The 26,144-nt window shown below is 40.0% G+C and overlaps 1 protein-coding gene across 2 annotated transcripts in view; it reads left to right on the top strand.

Annotated features, from left to right (window-relative positions):
• The window catches only part of LOC126191129 (zinc finger protein 510-like), a 390,896-nt gene that overhangs the window by 284,946 nt on the left and 79,806 nt on the right, over nt 1-26,144 (top strand). For both annotated transcript variants that reach the window (XM_049931877.1, XM_049931878.1), the window contains exon 12: nt 12,164-12,366. In XM_049931877.1, the coding sequence (XP_049787834.1) occupies nt 12,164-12,366 (203 nt within the window). The remainder of the gene's footprint in view (nt 1-12,163; nt 12,367-26,144) is intronic.

The following is a 26,144-nucleotide window of genomic DNA, read 5'->3' as shown; positions in this document are numbered from 1 at the left end:
CCTTTGGCGCCGGATGCTGAGGAGGGTGGAGCAGTGTGCGATGGTGGTGGCCGTGAAACAATTCCACCAACGATGGTCGATCTCGTGAGTACGAATGATACGAGGCAAGAAACAGTTTCAATGCTTGATCCCTGATGTTTGTGGAGCTAAGTTTGTCCACTTGCTTGTTGAAGGTCCCGCCAAAACGTTCCGCTTCACCGTTTGATTGTGGAAGGAACAGTGCACTAGTTAGGGCTGCACGCTATTGCATTCACAGAATATTTCGAATTCATTTGACATGAACTGAGGTCTATTATCTGACACTATTACTTCAGGTAAACCTTTGAGGCAAAAAATTGATGACAACACTTGAATTGTGCTACGTGACATTGTCGAGTGCATTGGCATAGCAAAAGGAAACTTGCTGTATGAGTCAACCAGCGAGTATTCCAAAAAGGTGCCGCAAAATCTATGTGCACACATTGCCATGACGATTGTGACTTAGGGCAAGCAGAGAATTTTTGTGGAAGAGCGGACTGATTTTCGGCACATGTGTGACACTGTGATGTCACCTGTTCTATTTGGGCATCCATACCCTGCCAAGTACAGTGTCGAGGCGCTAACTGTTTCGTATGAACAATCCCCCCAGTGTCTTTGGTGAAGTAACTGCAACACTTCTTTTTGCAAAGCTTTAGGGATCAACACAAGTGACTGTCCACTGTCATTTTGAACAAAAAGTACTCCTTTTTGTACAGCAAGGGTATGCCGACGCTCAAAGTATCAGCGCACTACAGAATTCTTTATGCAATGCAAAGGATGAGGCCAAGATGTGTGAATGTAGTTGAGCAAAATGTCCAAATCCGGATCAGCATCCATGGCATGTGCAATATCCTTATAGTTCCGTGGAAAAGTCTGAAGCAATTCAGCATTGTGAGCATTGATGTGACAACAAGATGCAGCAGAAGCCTCAAAGTCTGTATCAGGATCAATTGGAAGACATGAAAGTGTGTCCTCATTACTATGTTCAGCTGTTGCCTGATACAGAATTTTGTACTGGTATTGAGACAAAGCCCATCTCTGCAATTTTTGGGCCATTCGTACAGGAACTGATTTTGTCAGATGAACAAGAGCTGTAAAGGCTTGTGATCCGTTACTAAGTTGAATTTTCTGCCATACAAATAGTGGTGGAATTTGGTAACACCATACACAATAGCCAAAGCCTCTTTCTCAATTTGTGGTTGGTTACTCTGAGCTTTGGACAACACTTTTGTTGCGAAAGCAAGAGGCCAATCTTTTATCATCAATTCTGTGAGAAAGCACTGCACCAATTCCATAAGAGGAAGCGTCAACTTGCAATACAACTGGTTTTTCAGGATCGAAGTGAACTAAGCATCAATCACTGAGCAATGGATTTTTAAGTTTTTTAAAGGCTGCTTAGCGCTCATCTGTCCAAACAAAGGGGGCATTCTTGTGATGCAAGTGATGCAAGTGATGCAATGGAGCTGCGATTTGTGCAACATTCGTTATGAACCAAATATAATGGTTCATTTTCCCTAAGACTGAATGCAATTCTCTAATATTATGCGGAACTGGCAAGTCGCGTATGGCTAACAAATGCAACTGATGAGGATGTACCCCTTGACTGACCAAGATACCGCAACTCAGGTTTAAAAAAATTGCACTTGTCCAGTCTACACTTAAGTCCTGCCTCAGATAACACACAAAACAAAGCACATAAATTTGCAATATATTCTACAGGTGTACTGCCTACTACTACAATATTGTCCAAATAGTTTGAACAGTTTGGCTCTTGTGTAAATCAGCTGTTCCAAAAACCATTGGAAAATAGCAGGTGTGAAAGCACTGCCAAAAGGCAAACACAAATATTTAAACAAGCCCAAATGAGTGTTTACTACACACATTTTTTGAGAGTCTTCATCGAGCAATATTTTAAGATGTGCGCCGCGCAAATCAATTTTAGAAAAATAGCGTCCAACGCCTAATTTGCCCATGAGGTCTTCTGGGCATGGCAATGGATAAGTATCAATCAGAGTTTGTGGGTGGACTGTAAACTTAAAGTAAACACAGAGGTCAATGCGACCTGGGCGTTTGAGGAACAAAACAAGCCATTGACTAGCTGATATGGGTGCAATAACTCTGTTACCTTGCAATTTGTTAAGTTCAGTCGTAACTTTGTCCTGTAAGCCAGTGTGCTATGTACACATGGTTTTGAATCCCATCTTCGTTGCCAGGTGTTGGGTCTTGCCCACTCGTGTTGTATAGGGTGCCTAAGGGATGCTGTGATCCTGGAATGCTATACAACAATTCAAGCAAACAACATCAGTAGTTTTATTTCTATTTAACAGTACTTAACATGGAGATTTACAAGGAGTAGTCACAAACAAAGGGCAACATGGAAACAGTAATATTCTTGACTATGCAATGTTCCTCCAAGTTTTACACATATCACTGATAACTAATGTCTGCAATACTGAGTCCGATCTGTGTGGCCGAGGCTTATATTCACTTTGGTTTGAGGGTGCCCCTGTTGTGGTGCAGTCGTATTTTGCACACCATTAGCTGAAGTTGTTTTAGCACCTTCTCTGATCTTGCATTCTGCATGTTAGTTCCGGTGCTTGTGGTTATGCCAGAACAGTTAGTGTGTATTAATTGGGCCTGTCTGCAACTTAATGTGTCTTTTGTATGGTAAGTAGCAATCTATCTTTTCGTATCTTGGTAATAAATACTTGTTAACTTTAGAGACTAATCCATTCAGGTCACTGTTAATATCAGAACCCAATCCTTGGTATTACATTCAACTTCATTTATTTTGTATGTGTGTGATATCTGTGCTGCCAGACATGTCTGACAGAACAGACATGACTGGTGGTACAGTGGCCATATAAATTACATGATTAAGAGAAATCAGGACATTCGGCTGTCTACAGGATTTGAAATAAATCAACGTTGAAGGTTGAAAATTTGTGATGTGTCAGGACTCATAAACATGTATATCAGCAAGGGAGGACGGCTCTTTTTAATTTCTTTGTGCATCTTCAGTATATTCCAAATCCGTGAGGGACATAGCGAATCCTATAAGCAGTCGGGCTAATGGATAGGGCCGCTATTCGTGCATGACATGTTGAGAATTTGGGTTGGACGGTAGGCGTGTCTGGATAGCCAAGGCGGTTAAGGCCACTGTTCCAGAGAAGCAGAGCATCTGGGTTCGATTCCTGGTCCAGCACAAATTTTCAATTTTTGTTATTGATTTATTTCAATATTTGCAGATGACCAAATGTCTTTATTTCTCTTAATCCTTCATTAATTTTACTATTAATGTCAGAACTCAATCGGTTCAGTTTACTATTAATATTAGTATTAATGTCTCCCATTGGTCTCATCAAAGTTTGTAATGTTACTGAAATACTCTCTTTCTGCTCATGAGGCTCTGGTATTGGCTCTTCCTTCATTTCTTTCTCAGTAATAGTGTATGCTTTACAGCAGGTTCAAACAACTGTCCATTATTTATATCTCAAACAGTAACTGGTGTGGAATTAACCTGACCAAATCCTGGTTTAGTTTTCATCTCTCTCACAAGACATAGAGGAAACTTGACATTAACTTCAGATTCTGGCTCCTTTTTTCTCTTGAGAATGAAAAATGATGGCTAAGTGTAGTATCTTCCAAATAAAGCCCTGTGCCCTATTCAGGCATTACAGAATTATTGTATTTCTCCATGTTCACAAGATTCTTTCTATACTCACACACTGCTTAGCCCTTTCTCCTTGCTGTCATCATGATGTCACTGTTAGTCCATTCTCCAAGCTGTGCCAGCTCCAGTACAGTTTCTCGCAGCCCACTTTGTCTGGGGCAACTAATTATACCTGCTCCCAGTTTGCTGTGGCATCACTCTCTTTGTAGTTCCCTTACTTCCCTACCGAGCCAGCTTTTGTTTGATGCACCACTTATATTGTTCTTCGCACGCCATATCTCGACTGGTTTAAAGTCCTTCTTCCACCATTCTAGTTTGAAAGTTTACCTGTAAACTTACAGATCTTTCGTTTTCAGGTTTTACGCTTCTGCTTTTAAAGTTGACAGTCACGTGAACCCTACCACATGCGGTGGGATGGGTTCGTTCTTCGAACCTTTAACAGCTCAGTCCACATACCTTAGTAAACTTCTTGAGATTTGTCACCTTCGCTCTGCATTATTAGATAACGGTTCATCTGACAGAAACAGCACTGAAGAAAATTCAACCAAATACCTACCACGCTAAGGCCACATAATTCAGGCTTGGAAGCAGCATCTGTAAATTCATAAAAAATATTGAGTGTGTGGAATGCTAAAAACTCGCATAAAAAAGGTTTGAAGTTTACTTAATCGTTAACTCATGAGGTGACTTTTCTGTAATATATACAATGAGGTGTGATCTCTTGGATACCAATGTGGTAGTCATGCCTGTGTAAAAGACAGAACAGTGTTGACGTAACAGCTGGTATATGTTGTGCTGTTTCACAGGTGGCTCTGCCTTTGATAGTATATTTTGTCTGTTACATGGCTGGTATAGGTGGTGGTAGGAGGGTGTATAGGGCAATTCTTGCAGTGGGGACGGTCAAGGGGTAGGAGCCATTGGGTAGGGAGAAGGGTGCAGAAGAAGCAGAGGGTCTGACAAGAATATTGCAGAGATTGAGAGGGTGATGAAAAGCTATTCTAGGTGACTGAGTGACCACATGGACTCATGGTAAGGTTGACTTCTTAAAATTTTAGCAATACATCAACATTCTGATCCCAGCCTTCACTGGGCATAATTACCCCACCAGCATAGTTCAAAAGCAGATTTCCTGGGTCATCACATCCAATCCTGGTACTGCTGATCCCTGCAAAAAACAACTTTGGAGCACAGTATTTTCCTGGTCTGGAATGTATTAATCGACTACTTCGACAAGGCTGTGACTTCTGTGTGAGATTTTGCCCACCACACCTAGAATATTTATAAATCTCTTCAGTAAATATTCTTTCCTGACCCTATACTCATTCTGCACCCATCTCCTCCCTACCCTATGGCTCCTACCCATGTGACTGTCTCCGCTGCAAGAGTTGCTTTATGCGCCCTCCTACCACCACCTATTCCAGCCATGTAACAGGCAAAACATATCCTAACAAAGGGAGAACCACATGTGAAACAACATATGTCATATACCAGCTGTTACCTAAACACTGTTCGGCCTACCATTGCTGCCTCTGGATCACGGGTCTCGGGTGCAATTCCCGGCCAGGTTCGGGATTTTCTCCACCCGAGGACTGGGTGTTTGTGTTGTCCTCATCATTTCATCATCATCATCATCATCATTCGCGACTTTGGCTCAATTGGACTGAAAAACACTGGACTGTGAGAAACATTGGACTGTGAAAAACATTGGACTGTGAAAAACGTTGGACTGTGAAAAATGTTGGACTGTGAAAAATGTTGGACTGTGAAAAATGTTGGACTGTGAAAAATGTTGGACTGTGAAAAGCGTTGGACTGTGAAAAGCGTTGGACTGTGAAAAGCGTTGGACTGTGAAAAGCGTTGGACTGTGAAAAGCGTTGGACTGTGAAAAGCGTTGGACTGTGAAAAGCGTTGGACTGTGAAAAGCGTTGGACTGTGAAAAGCGTTGGACTGTGAAAAGCGTTGGACTGTGAAAAGCGTTGGACTGTGAAAAGCGTTGGACTGTGAAAAACGTTGGACTGTGAAAAACGTTGGACTGTGAAAAACGTTGGACTGTGAAAAACGTTGGACTGTGAAAAACGTTGGACTGTGAAAAACGTTGGACTGTGAAAAACGTTGGACTGTGAAAAACGTTGGACTGTGAAAAACGTTGGACTGTGAAAAACGTTGGACTGTGAAAAACGTTGGACTGTGAAAAACGTTGGACTGTGAAAAACGTTGGACTGTGAAAAACATTGGACTCTGTAAAACATTGGACTCTGTAAAACATTGGACTCTGTAAAACATTGGACTCTGTAAAACATTGGACTCTGTAAAACATTGGACTCTGTAAAACATTGGACTCTGTAAAACATTGGACTCTGTAAAACATTGGACTCTGTAAAACATTGGACTCTGTAAAACATTGGACTCTGTAAAACATTGGACTGTGTAAAAATTGGGACTTTGTACAGCCACTGATGACTGCACAGTTGAGTGCCCCACAAACGAATCATCATCATCATCATCATCATCATCATCATCATCATCATCATCATCATCATCTGTGGTACATCAAAGCCTGACCTACCTTCAGTCTTTCACCATGAATCTTACAGGTTATTTATTGCACTATGAACACAGTAACTAGCCTTGAAGTGGTTTACAAAATGTTACAGGCTGAATGTTGCCATGATGATTAAAACTCTGGAAGCAATTTATCATTTCTTTTCTCTTCTTATATCAGAATTGTCCCATTAATTGAAATTGGAGTTGTTCTGGTCTTTGACTGGTTATCATCCTCTATCTTTCATTTCCTTAAGATCAGCTTTTAATTCTTGTAATCTATTTCACACTGTCTACCTGTCCTTACTACATTGGGTGGAGGTTGGTTGTGAATGTTTACTAAACTTTTGTACTTCTTTTTGGAATTAGCTCACCAGAAAACTTGCATCTTTCCAATTGCCCATCTTTTTCATCTGACAATTTTGCCACCCCTTCCTGTTTTAGTAACTCTACATAAGCTGATTTATGTCAAATGCTGAGGTGTATTGTGGTTCAGAATCCATGTTAAGCTATAGGTCCCACTGTAACAGACTGGGCAAATCAGTTCAAACATTGAAGGACCATCTCTGATAGAACCATGCATAATAAATAAACCACAGTGGTGTTCAAACTAACCTTCAGGTTAATGGCAGCTTTACCTTCTTTTTCTAATTTTTCAGAGTAAGTCACGCTGTTTTTGTAAAGATACTGATTGTGGCTATTAATTAATACTTGCTGCTTCATCATCTAAGTTAGGTCAACTATCTATCCTGTTCTGAAAGTCATTATTTAAATTAATTATTTGAGGAAGATATTCCAACATAATTGTGTGCATTTCACTCATTTGACTTCAGATCATCTCAAAATGACAAAAGGGCTTTTATAGATTTACTATTACTATTCTACATCTATATCTACATCCATACTCCGCAAGCCACCTGACGGTGTGTGACGGAGGGTACCTTGAGTACCTCTATTGGTTCTCCCTTCTATTCCACGTATTGTGTGTTATATGCAGTAAAGATAAGCATTTAAGTTAATGTGGTCATAATTATTGAAACAACAGCAATAGTGTGCTCTGTTGGGCAAAAATTGCAATTTGTTGTCATTGTCATCATCCTCCATCCAAAATTGGCTTGCTGCAGCTGTCAGTACTATTCCCTACTGTGCAAGTTTCTTCACCATTGCATTGGTGTAGCAACCTGTGTCCATTTAAACTTGCATACTTTATTGAAGCCTCCATCGCTCTATAGTCTTCTTGTTTGTCCAGCCACACTTTCTTCCATTAACAAGTAAAAGATTCCTTGATGCTTCAGAATATATCCTATCTACAAATTGAGTGTTTTAGAGAACTGCTCAAAGATATGAACTGGAAAGATGTTTATAGTGCTCATGACATGAATGAAATATATAACACATTCATGAACAATGTCAGTACCATGTTTGAAAACTGTTTTCCTCTGAAAGTTACTCAAATTAAACAGAAGTCTATAATAAAACCATGTATTACACAAGGAATAAAGATTTCCTGCAAGACAAAAAGGAAAATGTATCTGTCAACCAAGAATAGCTCCAATGCTGATGATTTAGCTAAATACAAGGAATACTGTAAAATATTAAAAAAAGTAATTCAGACATCTAAACAAATGCAGTAAAAGAAGAAGATAGTAATGTCAGGGAACAAAATGAAAACAATATGGGATATAGTGAAAGAGGAGACTGGTAGAACCAGAAAGGAACAGGAGCAAATAGCATTAGGGGTAGATGACACATTAGTAACCAATGGGCATAGTGTGGCAAATCTATTTAACAAGTACTTTATATCCGTTACTGATAGAATGGGATTGTCAGGATCAGTAAATAATGCCCTTGAATATCTGAAACTAGCCATTACAAATAGCTTCAGGTACATGAATATGTCACTCACTTCACCAAAAGAAATAACTTCCATAATAAAATCTTTCAAAACAAAGCGTTCTAGTGGTTACGACAAAATATCAACAAAGTTAATTAAGGCATGTTCTTGCGAGTTTAGTACAATTTTAAGTTACTTGTGTAACCAGTCAATTATAACTGGGACATTTCCTAACTGGCTAAAATATGCAGATGTTAAGCCTTTATTCCAGAAAGGGGTAAAGCAATACCATCAAACTAAAGACCGATTTCACTTTTGCCAGCACTCTCAAAAATTTTAGAAAAAGTAATGTACAGGCAGCTTTTCAACCATCTGACCACAAATAACATATTATCAAGAACACAGTTTGGATTTCTGAAGGCTTCTGGTATCGAGAAGGCTATTTACACGTACACGGAAAATGTACTTAATTAAATAACAAATTACAAGCAGCAGGTATTTTCTGTGTCAAAGGCATTTGAGTGTGTGAACCACAACATCCTTTTAAATAAGTTAGAATTCTTGCATACTTTGCCTACTTTCATTCCATAATATCATATGGTATAATATTTTGGGGTAACTCTTCAAGTTAAACAAAAGTTTTCAGAGTCCAAAAGCGTGTAATACGTGTTATTTGTGGAGTAAAGTCACAGACATCCTGTAGAAACCTCTTCAAAGTACTGGGTATACTAACTACTGCCTCTCAGTATATTTACTCCTCACTGAAATTTGTCCTAAATAATATATCTCTTTTTTCCAACAAACAGCTCAGTTCATACATACAATACCAAGAACATAAATGATCTGCACAAGGACTTAAAAGCACTTACTTTAGTTCAAAAAGGGGTCCACTACTCAGGAACACTCGTCTTCAATAATTTGCCAGCAAACATTAAAAGGAGCCTGAAAGACTTACTAGTGGCCAACTCCTCCTACTCCATCGACGAATTTTTTAATAGAAACAAATGATGTATTTTATATATTCATACTATTAGTATTGTTATTTCAGCTTTAAAAAAGAAAAAAAAATTGACATGTTCCACATCCATGAGGATCTCCTCAGCGTGGATCTATGGAACGAAAAACTAATCTAATCTAATCTTCTTTTAGTCAAGTTGTGCCATACATTTTTTTCTGCCACCTCATCATCACCTCATTGGTGATTCACTCTATCCATGTAATCTTCAGCACTTTTCTTTACTTCATTCTCTTCTTGTGTGAACTGTTTACTGTTCACATTTCACACCCTTACAGGGCTACACTACAGAAAAACACCTTCACAGAAGCTTTCCTAACATTTCAATTTATAATCAATGTTTTTGTTGCTGGCCAAATGTGAAAACTTATCTACTACTTTTAATTCCTGCTTCCCTATCCTAATTGCATCTGCATCATCTGATTTGACTCAACTACACTCGATTACCCTTCTTTTTACTTTTGTCAATATTTGTCTTATAACATCTTTTCAGGACACTATCTGTTCTGCTTCACATGCTCTTGCAAGTGCTTAGCCATCCCAGAACTTTAACTCCTTTCCCAATTACTTCTCTGTTTCCTTTGCCGCTTGCTCATTGTATGAGCTCAATAATATCAGGGATAGGCAACAAACTTGTTTAACTCCCTTCTCAAATATTGATTCCCTTCCATGCACCTCAACTCTTACAACTGCAGTCTGGATTTTGTACAAGTTGTAAATAACCTTTTGCTCTTTGTATTTTATACATGCTACCTCCAGAATTTTTATTATTTGAAATTATTGCATGAGATTTCACAAGCATTTCTATCAGTGTGTACACATCTTTGGAATTGTTGGCAGGATTGGAGTGGTGTGGGCTTGTAATTGTTACACAGTGCACAGGTTTAGAAAAAGGCCTGGGGGTACCTTGTACAAATGATTGAAAATCTTGTGCAGAATGTTCTTTCATTGATGAAACTGTAATAATTTTGTCCGACTATAAATGAAGGTGAAAAGTAAATTTTTAGTTAAATGAATTAGGACGAAATGTGAAGCTAAAACAGACACTTAGAATAACAGATATGTTGTTTTGAAATGGGGGAAGGGCTGAGAAGTAAGAAAATGATTTTAGTTAAAGTGGGGAAACCAGTTACTAGATTTACTAGATATGGTAGGTACATTGAGAAAATGCTTGTGGTAACACTGTAAAAGTATATTATGATGCAGGAATAGATTATTAGAAGATTTAAGTACTCTGTTTTTCTGCCATATAATTGCAAAAGATGAGTTATTAATTGCGCACAAAACAAAAGTGAACAGATTGCGAACTAAGTCTGCCCTTTTAAGCAGTGCAGTGTAAAATGGAACGAGAACAGAAAGGGGAAACCGGAGATACAACTGTAGGGCATATAATAATTATGTGTTACTTATGATTGTTCAAAACAGAGATCCGGTAGACAAATACGTAAAGACATAGTGTAGGTTAACTGAACAATTTAGAGACATTGACACGTTAAACCACAATATTTGGAAGCAGCAGCAGTCAAACAACGAGGCCGATGACTATCAGAGTTTGCACACCAGCAGTCAGCACTTCAACAGATCATTGACCTAGCAGATGGGCAATGCTTCTAAGGAGAGCAATGTCCAGTGCATTTCACACATCAGCAACCAGTGCTGCAGGAATTGTCATCGTACTGAACTCACATACGTGACAACGCGGAGGAGGATGACAGGGCTGTGCCCGACCATGCCAGCGTAGATGTAAAACAAGGAAAGCTGGTACAGGTGTCGACATTGGTCACATTTCTGCCCAACGTGAAAAGCATAGATCAATTACCAAAGAGTCAGTCACTGCCTTATAAACTTTGCTACATTGGCAAAAACACTGAATAAATATCTCCAAAAAACAGGCATGAAGGGGCTCTTTTAAGGGGAGGAAGAAGAGATGAAGAAACATCACCTGGACTGATGGGTAGTCAGCAAATGTCATACTTCGCTGCACTGGCTTAGCCACTATGCTGCTCGACAGAAGAAGATGTCAGTAACGCGCCAATAGGTCAATGCAGTAATTGCCATCCCAGATATTACCAGAATGAAGTTGTTGTGGTACTTACCCAGATGGCTGGTGAGTTTGAAGGGACTGTGGCCTCACCAAATGGGTCACCTGTGAACCTAGAGTTTGATGAACTTTGCCAGAAGAAACCAAACCTGACGGTCGCTGGTTCAACTCTGGGATGGAGTGCTCTTCACCACACCGTAGCCACTTGTTAATAACACAATGAGAGAATTCATAAGGAGAAGACCGTGTCGCCGTCACAGTGTCAATGAATGACTGATAGTGGAACCACTAATGTTTCACTCGCACCTCACTCACTGAGCCAAGGAAAGAACCCATTCCACCACCCACAAAGTGTCACTTTCCGTCCGCCATCCCAGGCACTATAATGTCCTTTGCTGTAGATCAATATGTAGTGTCACAAAACTCTGATCAACTACACAACTGTTAGGGACTGATGACCTTAGCAGTTAAGTCCCATAAGATTTCACACACATTTGAACATTTTTTAACTACACAACTTTAAATGAAACATTACATAGGAAAATGCAAGAGGAGAGGGGATATGAATGTGAAACATAGCAACAACAAACAGAGTATTAAAGAGAAGACAGCAGGAGAAGTGTAAGATAATATTTATATTTATGTTATTAGGATCGTGCTGAAAGTTCGTATTATCACACTGCAAGGAGCACTGAGACCGCTTCCCCCTCCTCTCTCTCTCTCTCTCTCTCTCTCTCTCTCTCTCTCTCTCTCTCACTCTGTGTGTGTGTGTGTGTGTGTGTGTGTGTGTGTGTGTGTGTGTGTGTGAGTGTGTGCGCACTTGTGTGAGTGCACATTTATGTCTGTTCATCCATCCATATTGTTACATTATATTATAATTGGTGTTCCCCTTTCAGCAAAAGGCTGCAGAAAATCCATTTTTATGAGAAAAATAGAGAATATTAATGCTTTCACACTGTGCTACAGTCTATATGTACTGGAAACCTTGAGCTTTCAATTGCGTTGTGATCTACTGTTGACTCTTTGTTCTTATTTTTTCAGGTTTACAAGTGCATCCAGAAAGATTGTCTTCAGACATTTTCAGACCTTGAGTCTTTTTTGACACATACGAACAATGCACATGTTACTGGACTACAGTATCGCTGCCATGTATGTAATAAGAAGTTTGACAACTTGGAGTCATTAGGACTACACCAGTATTCCCATGGAACTCATGCAAAAAGTAGCAACAAATCTCTAACAAGGTAAAACAGGTGAATGCTTTATAGATATTTAAGTGTTGTCACATGAATTTTTGAAGAGGGAACAATATTTATTTCAGATTTTTTTTAATTAGTCGAATGAGAGAGCTATAATGCTAGGCATAGGTCCAAAGGTTATTTATTTACAGTGTACCCCAAAATAATGCTTTAACATAAAGCAGATAAAAATGGAAAGTTTTTGACGTCATATCTGCTGAGGTAGTATATGTTCAGAATGGCCACCTTCCAGTGCAATAAGTCATCAGCAATAACTGAGAACAGACAGGGTGTCTACGGCCCGGGACAACCGGGAGATCTGGGAAAAACCCAGAAATTTTTTTATACAGGAGAAAACCAGGAAAAACCTGGGAATTTTATTGAATTCCGGGAATTTTTCATTGTTTTTGTTCTTAGTGAAATTTTTGTAATTTAGACTGGTAAGAACCAATTCTCTAACAAAGGATATTACTGTATCCTGCTACTGCAGAATAATACTGCAACAATAAAACATGAACAAGAGAAAAAACTAAAATAAAACTTAAATTGCAAAGGAAATGCGCCATGTACAGCAACAAAACACAATGCTCATATAAGCATCTGCCAACAGCAAAATGCGTCAAAGGCTTTAGGGAGACTATGCAATGCTTCGTAACAACAAATTGCCTCCGATGAACATGACGTCACATTACATTTGTTTTAGCAGTTACGAGTGGGATCATGCGCATGCGCAGTTGAGTAGAATCTTCTTGCGGTTCTGGCTACAGAAACATGGCTGTTGGCTGTGTAAGCTGTCGAGGAAAAAAAAGCTGCATCTAGGAGTGGAGGGGGCAAATTCATATTCTTGAGGAAAAAACCTTGTTTCAAAAAGCGCCTAGCATCGAGCGCACGTTGGTCTATTGATTATTTGTATGACTTTGAAACGTGTCCCTGTCGGTTTTTGAACATTGTTGAACACATTCTAAGCTGATTTCTCAATTAATCATAAGTGGATTTGTGAATGCGTGCATAGTGTACGTGATGTCTCTGCCAGTGGAATCCTCGTCACATCTAGAAATCAACTTTCCTGCAGACAAAAGGGGCTATACGAGCTGAACAGAGTATAGCCAAACGAAAAAAAAGCCAACCACGTCTGATTATGTGGTTGATTGGGTTTATGAATGATGAGCGTTGTTATGATTACTAGTGAAATCCATAGATTCAGACTACCAGAGTGCTTATAAACCACTAACAGGAATAACAGGTAAGAAAGATTAAATGTTATCTTCTCGGTGTATCCAGGAAAATGAAATTTTGACAGAAAATTTTTGGCCAGATTGCTATACTAGCAAGGGTCAGTTGTACAGTCTCCTGCTAGCAGCTGCTTTAAGGTCTATTCTGGAAGTAGCACGAAAAACTAGTTGTACGGACACATAACAATGCCTAACCGGAGAATAATCACTGGATAACTAAACTGGTGATTCTGGAAGAGTTTGTGAAGTTACCCGGCGAATAAGCTTTGACATTGGCAGGAATAGATAAAGAATTATGTGATGACAACACTGTTTGTTAGAATGAGGAAGGAGAAGAAACTGTGACATCACTTGAATTATGGAAGAATATGGCAATTCCAAATTTATATAAAAATATCCCACTACTTCTTTTCAATCTCATGCCTGAGAAACAGGAGCGTATGAATGAAGTGTACAACTATTTCCTAACTTAAAGCTTTTTTCTTGTAGTAGGCCTAATAGGCATATGATGTAGGTACTTTGTGAATTATGTTCTGCCGTGTTATAAAAATGACCATTTCTGCCAAAACAGTCTCCTTTATTTGGCGTGTGTTACAATTGCTGCAGTATTAGAAAGGCCTATTTTGTTTTATCTGGCAGACAGTGACAAAATACAGGTTATCAGGTCGAGAAACCACACCAGTCTTGTGCCTATTTGTATTAACTGCTTTTTCAGTATTAGACAATGACATTTCGATTTTTCATGTAACAAAACATTTGGCAAACTTTGGTGAGGTAACAGATTCTTTCACAGAAAGGAAAGCACGCCATGTAAAGCTTAGCAAGATTAGAGAGAAGAAAAAAAATTCTAGGAGCTAAGGATTGAAGAAATGTGTACTGTCTTGCTTGTCTCTTGTCTTTAGTGGTTTTATATATCCTATACTTAATTTTATGTCACACAAAGCAGCAAGTTGTCAGCTAATAGGGAATAAAGAGTGCAAATTTTCTGTAAAGGTCAAACTGGCCCACTGAAGCAAGAGAGGCACCATAGGACATTCTAATTTCCACTGTCCTGAATATAGTTTGATGGCATCCAGTACAAAATATACACGTTTCAATTCCACAGACCGAAATACAGTGACGTGCGATAGAAGAATGCTGTGTGAAGAGGTGTGGCACTGCACTTTGGCACACTTAAGATCAAATGACGTGTCTTACAATTCCTCGGACACAAATGTTTTATGTATCAGACTCTTTCGAAAGATGTGCATTACAAAATGAACATATTTTTGAAACAAACATGAGATAACAAAGTACTGGTACCCAAGGAAGTTTACATCCCGAAAACCACATTGAAAAGCTTAATATCATGCCGAGGCCTACTTCACTGGGAATCTGGGACTCATTTAAAAATCAGCTCTTTGATGACTAGCCATTTAGAAGAATTTAGAGCCCAGAAAATCACACATTTATGTCGTTATTAAAAAATTTACTGGCAAATTTGTGATATATATCTTAAAATGTAATACGTACATAAAAGACCAACATTATATGTGAAATCATAGATTCTCTTGCAGCGTATTGGCCTTAGCGACCACTATTATATGTGAAAGCTTTGTTTTTCTTGTAGCAACATTATATATATATATATTAATTTAAACCATTAAATTTTTCCTGTTTGTATGTTCACGCTACTTAACAGTGATGTTGCTGTTGGATGAGTACACCACGTGTGCGAACCTCTGAATATCCGCTGTCATCGGCTGGTGAGATCACGTAACATGATCTATGACTGGCTTACAAATATGCATCGCAATCTCGATTTCAATGCTTCGGAAAGTAACATGTGGTGTTTGGTGGAATTCGAATTTATACTTTCGTAATATGAAAATATGCAGCGTACATGTTACTGCACATCAAACATCTTTGCAAAAGGTATTTTTTTCCCCTGAGTTTCGTTTTCTAAAGCGCCGGTAATTCTATGCCCGTGTATAAAACCATAACCATTCAATGGATTTATAAGTTATACAGTGCCGAGAGAAAATATACTGTCAATTAACAGGGAAAAACTATGTTTCCACCTGGGAGAAAGTGTATTTTTAACCGGGAGATCCGGGAGAAATCTGGGAATTTTTTTTCTTTGTCCATGTATACACCCTGACAGAGTGGTATGCCAATTGTGTTGTTTCTGATGAAACAGCATGCAAGCTTGCTCAGTTTGCTTTCATAGGCCATCCAGTTTTGTGATTTTATAGCTTGTGCCGTGTTCTTGACAGAGTCCCAAAGATAGAAGTCTAAAGGTGTTAAATCTGGTGATCAACGTGGATATTCCACAGCACTTCCTCTTCATCCATCAATCTTGAAGGGAATGTACAGCTGAGAAATTCACACACATCAAGTTCACTGCACAGTATTTGTAGGTGAGAGTCACCTGTTACAGCCTGTTCAATGAAGTATGGCCCGATTGACCCTTCAGATGACTGAGCATACCAGACTAAGACTCCAATGAGATTAACATGCTATTCCACAAAATTCAGTGAGCATTGATTTTGCTAAGCATATTCTCTTGAAAGCATTGCTTTACACATCGTTTTTTGTAATTATGTGCACGTGAATTGCCGTATCAACACTTTCCATTGTCTGTTGCACTACAGCCCTTCTTCACATCATTCACTGTTCCACCTAATTCAAACTTACCTCAGATTTTTGCAATTGTTAAGCACAAATTTTCCAAGTTCAACTCTCGAGTGTAGTCAAATCTCATTCACATTCTATTTGTGGTTGACAACACTGAAGCATCTACTTTCATTCTTTGATAAGTTATTATATACGTACTGACATTGTAGAATTCCTACTATACTATTGGCTTCATTACATTACAACGTGCATAATTTCCTTTCATGATTCTTAAATCAAGTATTAACAATGATTAGATTAATGCTCTTTACAGAATTTTACCTGGTGGCTTCCTTTTTCATTCCTTTCCCCCAGTCCCTGTTTACCCACTGTTCTTCCTGTCTTTTATGAGGTGCTAACAAAAAACATGGTGAATGAGTATTTTTAGAAGCAATTTCTGATGCTAAAACCATTCAAAGCAAATTGGCTGATATCCTGATCCATTGAGACAGGCAACATGTCAACACATTATAACTTTTCAGCCAGTTGTCATAGGAAGGTGTATTTACAAAGTCTTTCATCAGGTGAATATGGGGACAAGGAAAAAAAAATCACGGATTTCCCCAGTTAAAAATACACTTTCTCCTAGGTGAAAATACACTTTTTCCATGTTCCTCACAACTTACCTACATATTGATTTTGAGACATTATAAACGACTGAATTTTGAAGTTTGTTATAAATTAAGTGTATTGCCTACTTAAGCAAGTTAATAAAATATCTGGAAATGATGATATTTGTGAAAATTGAAAAAAATAAATCCAGTAGAATATCTGTTCTAATTAAAGCCAATAAATCTGTAAGTAATTTAATTTTTGAGATAGCTGCAGATGACAGAAAAAGGCAGAAATACCAGGGGAAATTTTCTGGCTTTTCTTTTCAATCAAAAGCTGTTGCACATGAAGGAAAGAAGTCATTTATCGAAGACTTCTACTTGAAAGCAGAACTGGGAGCAGTGTGCAGTGTATTGTGCATAGACATAGGGATGAAAGGCGAAATGACAATTAAAATTGTTGTTATTTATCAATCATAGGAAATCTTGTGTTCAAAATGACCAACAACGTAGAATGTGAAGGGAATGATGATAGTGCTGAAATGGCGTTGACAATGAAAAGGTTGCTGGATAATTGACTGACAAATATTCACCATTTTGTGATGCTGAGGACACTCATAATTCAGTTAGTTGCAGTGAATATTTTTTTATGGTTTGAAACCAGTTGCAAATTTTTGTTTTTGCACTTGAATGCTGGACTAAGCTTTTTATTCAGGCAATAAGGGCGTTGCATCATGGGGTTGACTGAAAAAAGATTTGCAAGAAGAATTGAATGTAAAGACAAGTGCTGCAGAAATTGACAACCTGCTTTCTCAAAAAAGAAAGATTCTCTGAGTATTTTCTAATGATGAAATAGATGCTAGCTGTGTGATATTGATGACAGCTCACTGTTCCAGTATGTATGCTTAATTCAAATTGTATTGCTTGATAGATTACTTCTTCTTCTTTTGCTGCTGAAAGTGGGCTTTTAAATTAACTGAAATCAACATTGTGGGAGGGGGGGGGGGGGGAGATTATCGCATTTATGTTTTTGTTACAAACGTTACACACGATTACGATCAGCTTATCATTAATGTTCAAAAGATTCATTCAGTACACCAGTAAACTTATATACAAGTGGCAGTAAAGTTTTGTGTACCACAGTGGCAGTGCCACGCAATGGGCACAAATTCACTTGAAATATTCAAATAACTTGCAGGAATGCAGCCAGGTGACATTGTCAACAGCTGCCAATATTGCAACAGCAGCACACCTTGTCATTTTCAGAGCAAAACTGCAACAAGTAAGCACTGTGCAAGCAAGTTTAAACCCTCAGCTTTCACAGAACTCCATAAAGATCTCACACACACACACACACACACACACACACACACACACACACACACACACACAATGAGTGACATTATACGTTATTGTAGTGAAATTAATAATCAACAGGTGAGGTATTGTAAACTCTGTCTCTCTGTTTTTGACAAGTGAGAGAGCAGGATTCCAAGAAAAATTTAAACAAAAACTGTCATCACTATTTATAAGGTTACTTGCAAATTTAATTGCAACTGCTTCATTAATGACACTAACCCACTAGCGGAAGAGCTATAATATTACTGATATTTAAAAAGACAGTATTATAAAAATTTTTGATCATGTCTGCTGGTTGGTTGTTGTGTTGTCATCATCATCATTTCATTCTCATCACTGGCACGCAAGTCGCCCAATGTGGCGTCGACTTAAACAAAACTTTCACTCGGTGGCCCAACTTCCCCAGATGTTCCAAGAAACCTGCTGCCCAGCTGGACGCCCATAATAGCTGTAGCACTTGCAAACGGCTCTGGCAGCTGGCCACACCCCCACTCCCATTTGCACCATATAAGTGACGACCAGCTGTGGCCATTGATACAAGAAAATCAAAGCAAAGCAGTATCAGCTCTACAAAAAGTAGATCAGTATCACAGAGCTGTGCTAGGGTAAAATGTGATTAGTACAACACAGTTCACTTTCACTGTTGACTTTCATATATATTGTTCTTGCAATCCATGTCTATCTTTAGGGAACTTTACATGAGTTGAGTTCATGTCTGCTGAGTTCATCAACAAACAGTACTCATTTACACTTTTTAGTGTTCACCATAGGCATTTCAAGATGATCTCTGCAGAGTCTCTGTCTTAGAGTTGTTACGTAAAAAAAGTTTTCGCTCAGTGTATGATTGCAAAGTTTCTATGTGGCAACAATTAATCATGGTTTCACATAGTGTCTGTTTATTGATGAGGTGGTTTTCTACTTGTCCATTACCTCGCCAGTGCTATAATACCTTTTATAAATTCACTTTTGCTATTTGGGAAGTGAAATAACTGATGATAGTCGAAGTAGAGAGGATAGACAAGAAGAGAATAGAAGCATTCAAAATGTGGTGCTACAGCAAGTGAAATAACTGATGATAGTCGAAGTAGAGAGGATAGACAAGAAGAGAATAGAAGCATTCAAAATGTGGTGCTACAGCAGAATGCTGATTAGTTGGGTAGATCGCGTAACTAATGAGGAGGTACTGAATAGTATTGCGGAGAAAAGGAATTTGTGCCACAAATTGACTACAAGAAGGGGTGGGTTGGTAGGACATGGTCTGAGGCATCAAGGGATCACCAATTTAGTATTGGAGGGAAGCATGGAGGGTAAAAATCATAGAGAGAGACAAAGAGATGAATACACTAAGCAGATTCAGAAGGATGTAGGTTGCAGTAGGTACTTGGAGATGAAGAAGCTTGTCCAGGATAGAGTAGGGTGGAGAGCTGCATCAAACCAATCCCTGGATTGAAGACCACAACAACAACAAGTTCATGAAGTTACTTTTATGTGCAGATACACTATGTGATCAAAAGTATCCAGACAGCCCCAAAAACATAAATTTTTCATATTATGTGCATTGTGCTGCCACCTACTGCCAGGTACTCCATATCAGCGACCTCAGTAGTCGTTAGACATCTTGAGAGAGCAGAATGGGGCACGCCATGGAACTCGCGGACTTCGAATGTAGTTAGGTCATTGGGCATCACTTGTGTCATATGTCTGTTCATGAGATTTCCACACTCCTAAAAATTTCTAGGTCCACTGTTTCTGATGTGATAGTGAAGTGGAAGCATGAAGGGACATGTACAGCTCAAAAGCATATGGGTCAACCTCGTCTGTTGACTGACAAATACAGTTGAAGAGGGTCGTAATGTGTCATAGGCAGACATCTATCCAGACCATCACACAGGAATTCCAAATTGCATCAGGATCCACTGCAAGTACTATGACAGTTAGGTGGGAGGTGAGAAAACTTGGATTTCATGGCTGAGCGTCTGCTCATAAGCCACACATCACACGCGTAAATGCCAGACAATGTTTCACTTGGTGTAAGGAGTGTAAACATTGGATTATTGAACAGTGGAAAAATGTTGTGTGGAGTGACGAATCACGGTGCACAATGTGGTGAGCCAAAGGCAGGCAAATGCCCGGTGAACGTTACCGGCCAGCGTAAGTAGTGCCAACAGTTCCTTGTTTTGTGTCACAATATCACAGCACAGGCCTACATTGATGTTTTAAGCACCTTCTTAGTGCCCACTGTTGAAGAACAATTTGGGGATAGCGATTCCATCTTTCAACATGATTGAGCACTTGTTCATAATGCACAGCCTGTGGCGGTGTGGTCACACAACAACAACAACAACAACACTAACACTGTAATGGACTGGCCTGCACAGAGTCCTGACCTGAATCCTATAGAACACCTTTGGGATGTTTTGAAACGTCGACTTTGTGCCAGGCGTCACTGATCTACATGAATACCTCTCCTCACTGCAGCACTCCGTAAAGAATGGGCTGCCATTCGCGAAGAGACCTTCTAGCACCTGATTGAACGTATTCCTGTGAGAGTGGAAACTGTCATCAAGGCTAAGGGTGGGCCAACACCATACTGAATTCCAGCATTACTAATTGAGGGCACCACGAACTTGTAAGTCATTTTCAGCCAGGTGTCCTGGCATGCAGTTCACATCAGTGAGTTTGACATATAAAATGTTCACTTCATGTAACGCTTATTTACTTTATACATTTTGGATTCGCAATGTCACTCACTCGAGTATCCTATTGTGACCATTGTCCTCGAGTTCAAGTTGCAATCTTTACTTATAAAAACGCTCGCAAATAAATGAGTCCCTTTTTCTTACCCACACAAGTTTGTATGTTCCCTGTATGACATTTGCTTCTTGTACAAATGTTTTTACATTTATCGTTCTTACAAGTGGCACAATCTACATGATAATGTGTCGTTCATGTGTTTTTGTTATGTTAGCCGTGTTTGTTACGGTGCGTTGCTCATGGTCCGATGTTCACAAAATTCTTTATTGCCCTCTTATTATGTTCGACAGATTCAGTACCATTACCTAGGTTACTGTCATATCACCATATACCTTTGAAATAATCCTATTCTAGAATTAGCAAAGCATAAACAAAATCCAAACAACACAGACCATGATCACAAAGTTAATATATGCCTCCAAAATCACATGTGACAAAAATCCAAACTCCTGCTCCATGTAAACTCACATAACTCATGGTCTCACATCACTTAACATATAATGGATCATGCTGATTAAATTGTGCCAGTATACCTTTGCATATAAATTTTTTAATTCAAAATCGAATTTATATAACTCACATGACATAGATAAGTAAGAGATTAGCATCCACATAAATATTTGCATACAAAATGAAATATCTGTCATAATACCACCTTGTTCTGGCTTCTGCTTGACTTATCAGCTAGAAATGTTGTCTTTCATGCTACTTACATACCAATATTTTCAATCTAAGTATAGTTTTTGCATGGCCTGTACATCTTCCTGTCAGTAGATGATCAGCTCAATTTAGCTCACTGTATGTAGCACAAGTGTTACCAGAGACTGCACAGTCCACTATCTGCTTTAACTAATTGTTCTTTGTGTGGCAATACTCGGTATGTAACTGGATCACATATTTTTGCCATAGAAATTAAACTTGACAAAAATGACAAACTACTCAGTCCTCATTTTCATATTTCACAGTTATGATGCTGCAGCGACACTTTCTCATTACATAAAATCACTTTCGACAACATAAATACTTCATGAAAACATATAGAATAACTTCCTATTCAGCAAATACTTAAAACTAAAACTAAAATATCATCCCTGCTTCTAATGTCAAACAAATGTCTGTAGTTTTATGCGCCTTCTAGTGCTGTGTGTGTGTGTGTGTTTATATATATATATATAATAGAGGGAAACATTCCACGTGGGAAAAATATATTTAAAAAGAAAGATGATGAGACTTACCCAACAAAAGCGCTGGCAGGTCGATAGACACACAAATAAACACAAACATACACACAAAACTCTAGCTTTCGCAACCAATGGTTGCCTCGTCAGGAAAGAGGGAAGGAGAGGGAAAGACAAAAGGATTTGGGTTTTAAGGGAGAGGGTAAGGAGTCATTCCAATCCCGGGAGCGGAAAGACTTACCTTAGGGGGAAAAAAGGACAGGTATACACTCGCACACACACACATATCCATCCATACATACAAGACACAAGCAGACATTTGTAAAGGCAAAGAGTTTGAGCAGAGATGTCTCTGCTCAAACTCTTTGCCTTTACAAATGTCTGCTTGTGTCTTGTATGTATGGATGGATATGTGTGTGTGTGCGAGTGTATACCTGTCCTTTTTTCCCCCTAAGGTAAGTCTTTCCGCTCCCGGGATTGGAATGACTCCTTACCCTCTCCCTTAAAACCCAAATCCTTTTGTCTTTCCCTCTCCTTCCCTCTTTCCTGACGAGGCAACCATTGGTTGCGAAAGCTAGAGTTTTGTGTGTATGTTTGTGTTTATTTGTGTGTCTATCGACCTGCCAGCGCTTTTGTTGGGTAAGTCTCATCATCTTTCTTTTTAAATATATATATATATATATGAATATAATAGAGGGAAACATTCCACGTGGGAAAAATATATTTCAAAAGAAAGATGATGAGACTTACCAAACAAAAGCGCTGGCAGGTCGATAGACACACAAACATACACACAAAATCTAGCTTTCGCAACCAATGGTTGCCTCGTCAGGAAAGAGGGAAGGAGAGGGAAAGACAAAAGGATTTGGGTTTTAAGGGAGAGGGTAAGGAGTCATTCCAATCCCGGGAGCGGAAAGACTTACCTTAGGGGGAAAAAAGGACAGGTGTACACTCGCACACACACACATATCCATCCTCATATACACAGACACAAGCAGACATTTTCAGACACAGATTTTGTGTGTATGTTTGTGTTTGTTTGTGTGTCTATCGACCTGCCAGCGCTTTTGTTTGGTAAGTCTCATCATCTTTCTTTTTAAATATATATATATATATATATATATATATATATATATATATATATATATATATATATATATATATATATATATATATATGATATGGTTATAATAGAAGGAACATTCCACGAAGGAAAAATATATCTAAAAACAAAGATGATGTGACTTACCAAATGAAAGTGCTGGCAGGTCGACAGACACACAAACGAACACAAACATACACACAAAATTCAAGCTTTCGCAACCAACGGTTGCCTCGTCAGGAAAGAGGGAAGGAGAAGGAAAGACAAAAGGATATGGGTTTTAAGGGAGAGGGTAAGGAGTCATTCCAATCCCGGGAGCGGAAAGACTTACCTTAGGGGGAAAAAAGGACAGGTATACACTCGCGCACACACACACATATCCATCCACACATACACAGACACAAGCAGACATTTGTAAAGGCAAAGAGTTTCGGCAGAGATGTCAGTCGGGACGGAAGTACAGAGGCAAAGATGATGTTGAAAGACAGGTGAGGTATGAGCGGCGGCAGATTGAAATTAGAAATTAGCGGAGATTGAGGCCTGGCGGATAGCGAGAAGAGAGGATATGCTGAAGGGCAAGTTCGCATCTCCGGAGTTCTGACAGGTTGGTGTTAGTGGGAAGTATCCAGATAACCCGGACGGTGTAACACTGTGCCAAGATGTGCTGGCCGTGCACCAAGGCATGTTTAGCCACAGGGTGATCCTCATTGCCAACAAACACTGTCTGCCTGTGTCCATTCATGCGAATGGACAGTTTGTTGCTGGTCATTCCCACCTAGAACGCTTCACAGTGTAGGCAGGTCAGTTGGTAAATCACGTGGGTGCTTTCACACGTGGCTCTGCCTTTGATCGTGTACACCTTCCGGGTTACAGGACTGGAATAGGTGGTGGTGGGAGGGTGCATGGGACAGGTTTTACACCGGGGGCGGTTACAGGGGTAGGAGCCAGAGGGTAGGGAAGGTGGTTTGGGGATTTCATAGGGATGAACTAAGAGGTTACGAAGGTTAGGTGGACGGCGGAAAGACACTCTTGGTGGAGTGGGGAGGATTTCATGAAGGATGGATCTCATTTCAGGGCAGGATTTGAGGAAGTCGTATCCCTGCTGGAGAGCCACATTCAGAATCTGATCCAGTCCCGGAAAGTATCCTGTCACAAGTGGGGCACTTTTGGGGTTCTTCTGTGGAAGGTTCCGGGTTTGAGGAGATGAGGAAGTGGCTCTGGTTATTTTCTTCTGTACCAGGTCGGGAGGGTAGTTACGGGATGCAAAAGCTGTTTTCAGGTTGTTGGTGTAATGGTTCAAGGATTCCGGACTGGAGCAGATTCGTTTGCCACGAAGACCTAGGCTGTAGGGAAGGGACCGTTTGATGTGGAATGGGTGGCAGCTGTCATAATGGAGGTACTGTTGCTTGTTGGTGGGTTTGATGTGGACGGACGTGTGAAGCTGGCCATTGGACAGGTGGAGGTCAACGTCAAGGAAAGTGGCATGGGATTTAGAGTAGGACCAGGTGAATCTGATGGAACCAAAGGAGTTGAGGTTGGAGAGGAAATTCTGGAGTTCTTCTTCACTGTGAGTCCAGATCATGAAAATGTCGTCAATAAATCTGTACCAAACTTTGGGTTGGCAGGCCTGGGTAACCAAGAAGGCTTCCTCTGAGCGACCCATGAATAGGTTGGCGTACGAGGGGGGCCATCCTGGTACCCATGGCTGTTCCCTTTAATTGTTGGTATGTCTGGCCTTCAAACGTGAAGAAGTTGTGGGTCAGGATGAAGCTGGCTAAGGTAATGAGGAAAGAGGTTTTAGGTAGGGCGGCAGGTGATTGGCGTGAAAGGAAGTGCTCCATCGCAGCGAGGCCCTGGACATGCGGAATATTTGTGTATAAGGAAGTGGCATCAATGGTTACAAGGATGGTTTCCGGGGGTAACAGACTGGGTAGGGATTCCAGGCGTTCGAGAAAGTGGTTGATGTCTTTGATGAAGGATGGGAGACTGCATGTAATGGGTTGAAGGTGTTGATCTACGTAGGCAGAGATGCGTTCTGTGGGGGCTTGGTAACCAGCTACAATGGGACGGCCGGGATGATTGGGTTTGTGAATTTTGGGAAGAAGGTAGAAGGTAGGGGTGCGGGGTGTTGGTGGGGTCAGGAGGTTGATGGAGTCAGGTGAAAGGTTTTGTAGGGGGCCTAAGGTTCTGAGGATTCCTTGAAGCTCCGCCTGGACATCAGGAATGGGATTACCATGGCAAACTTTGGAAGTAGTGTTGTCTGAAAGCTGACGCAGTCCCTCAGCCACATACTCCCGACGATCAAGTACCACAGTCGTGGAACCCTTGTCCACCGGATCAGATCACGGATAGCCTGGGCTTCAGCAGTGGTGATGTTGGGAGTAGGATTAAGGTTTTTTAAGAAGGATTGGGAGGCAAGGCTGGAAGTCAGAAATTCCTGGAAGGTTAGGAGAGAGTGATTTTGAGGAAGAGGAGGTGGGTCCCGCTGTGACGGAGGACGGAACTGTTCCAGGCGTGGTTCAATTTGGATAGTATCTTGGGGAGTTGGATCATTAGGAGTAGGATTAGGATCATTTTTCTTCGTGGCAAAGTGATATTTCCAGCAGAGAGTACGGGTGTAGGACAGTAAATCTTTGACAAGGGCTGTTTGGTTAAATCTGGGAGTGGGGCTGAAGGTGAGGCCTTTGGATAGGACAGAGGTTTCGGATTGGGAGAGAGGTTTGGAGGAGAGGTTAACTACTGGATTGGGGTGTTGTGGTTCCAGATTGTGTTGATTGGAATTTTGAGGTTTTGGAGGGAGTGGAGCTGGAAGTGGGAGATTGAGTAGATGGGAGAGACTGGGTTTGTGTGCAATGAGAGGAGGTTGAGGTTTGCTGGAAAGGTTGTGAAGGGTGAGTGAGTTGCCTTTCCGGAGGTGGGAAACCAGGAGATTGGATAGTTTTTTAAGGTGGAG

The sequence above is a fragment of the Schistocerca cancellata genome, chromosome 6 (genome assembly GCF_023864275.1).
Source record: "Schistocerca cancellata isolate TAMUIC-IGC-003103 chromosome 6, iqSchCanc2.1, whole genome shotgun sequence".
Lineage (NCBI taxonomy): Eukaryota > Metazoa > Arthropoda > Insecta > Orthoptera > Acrididae > Schistocerca > Schistocerca cancellata.
Note: the sequence above shows the minus strand (reverse complement) of the source record. Positions and strands in the feature narration are given on the sequence as shown.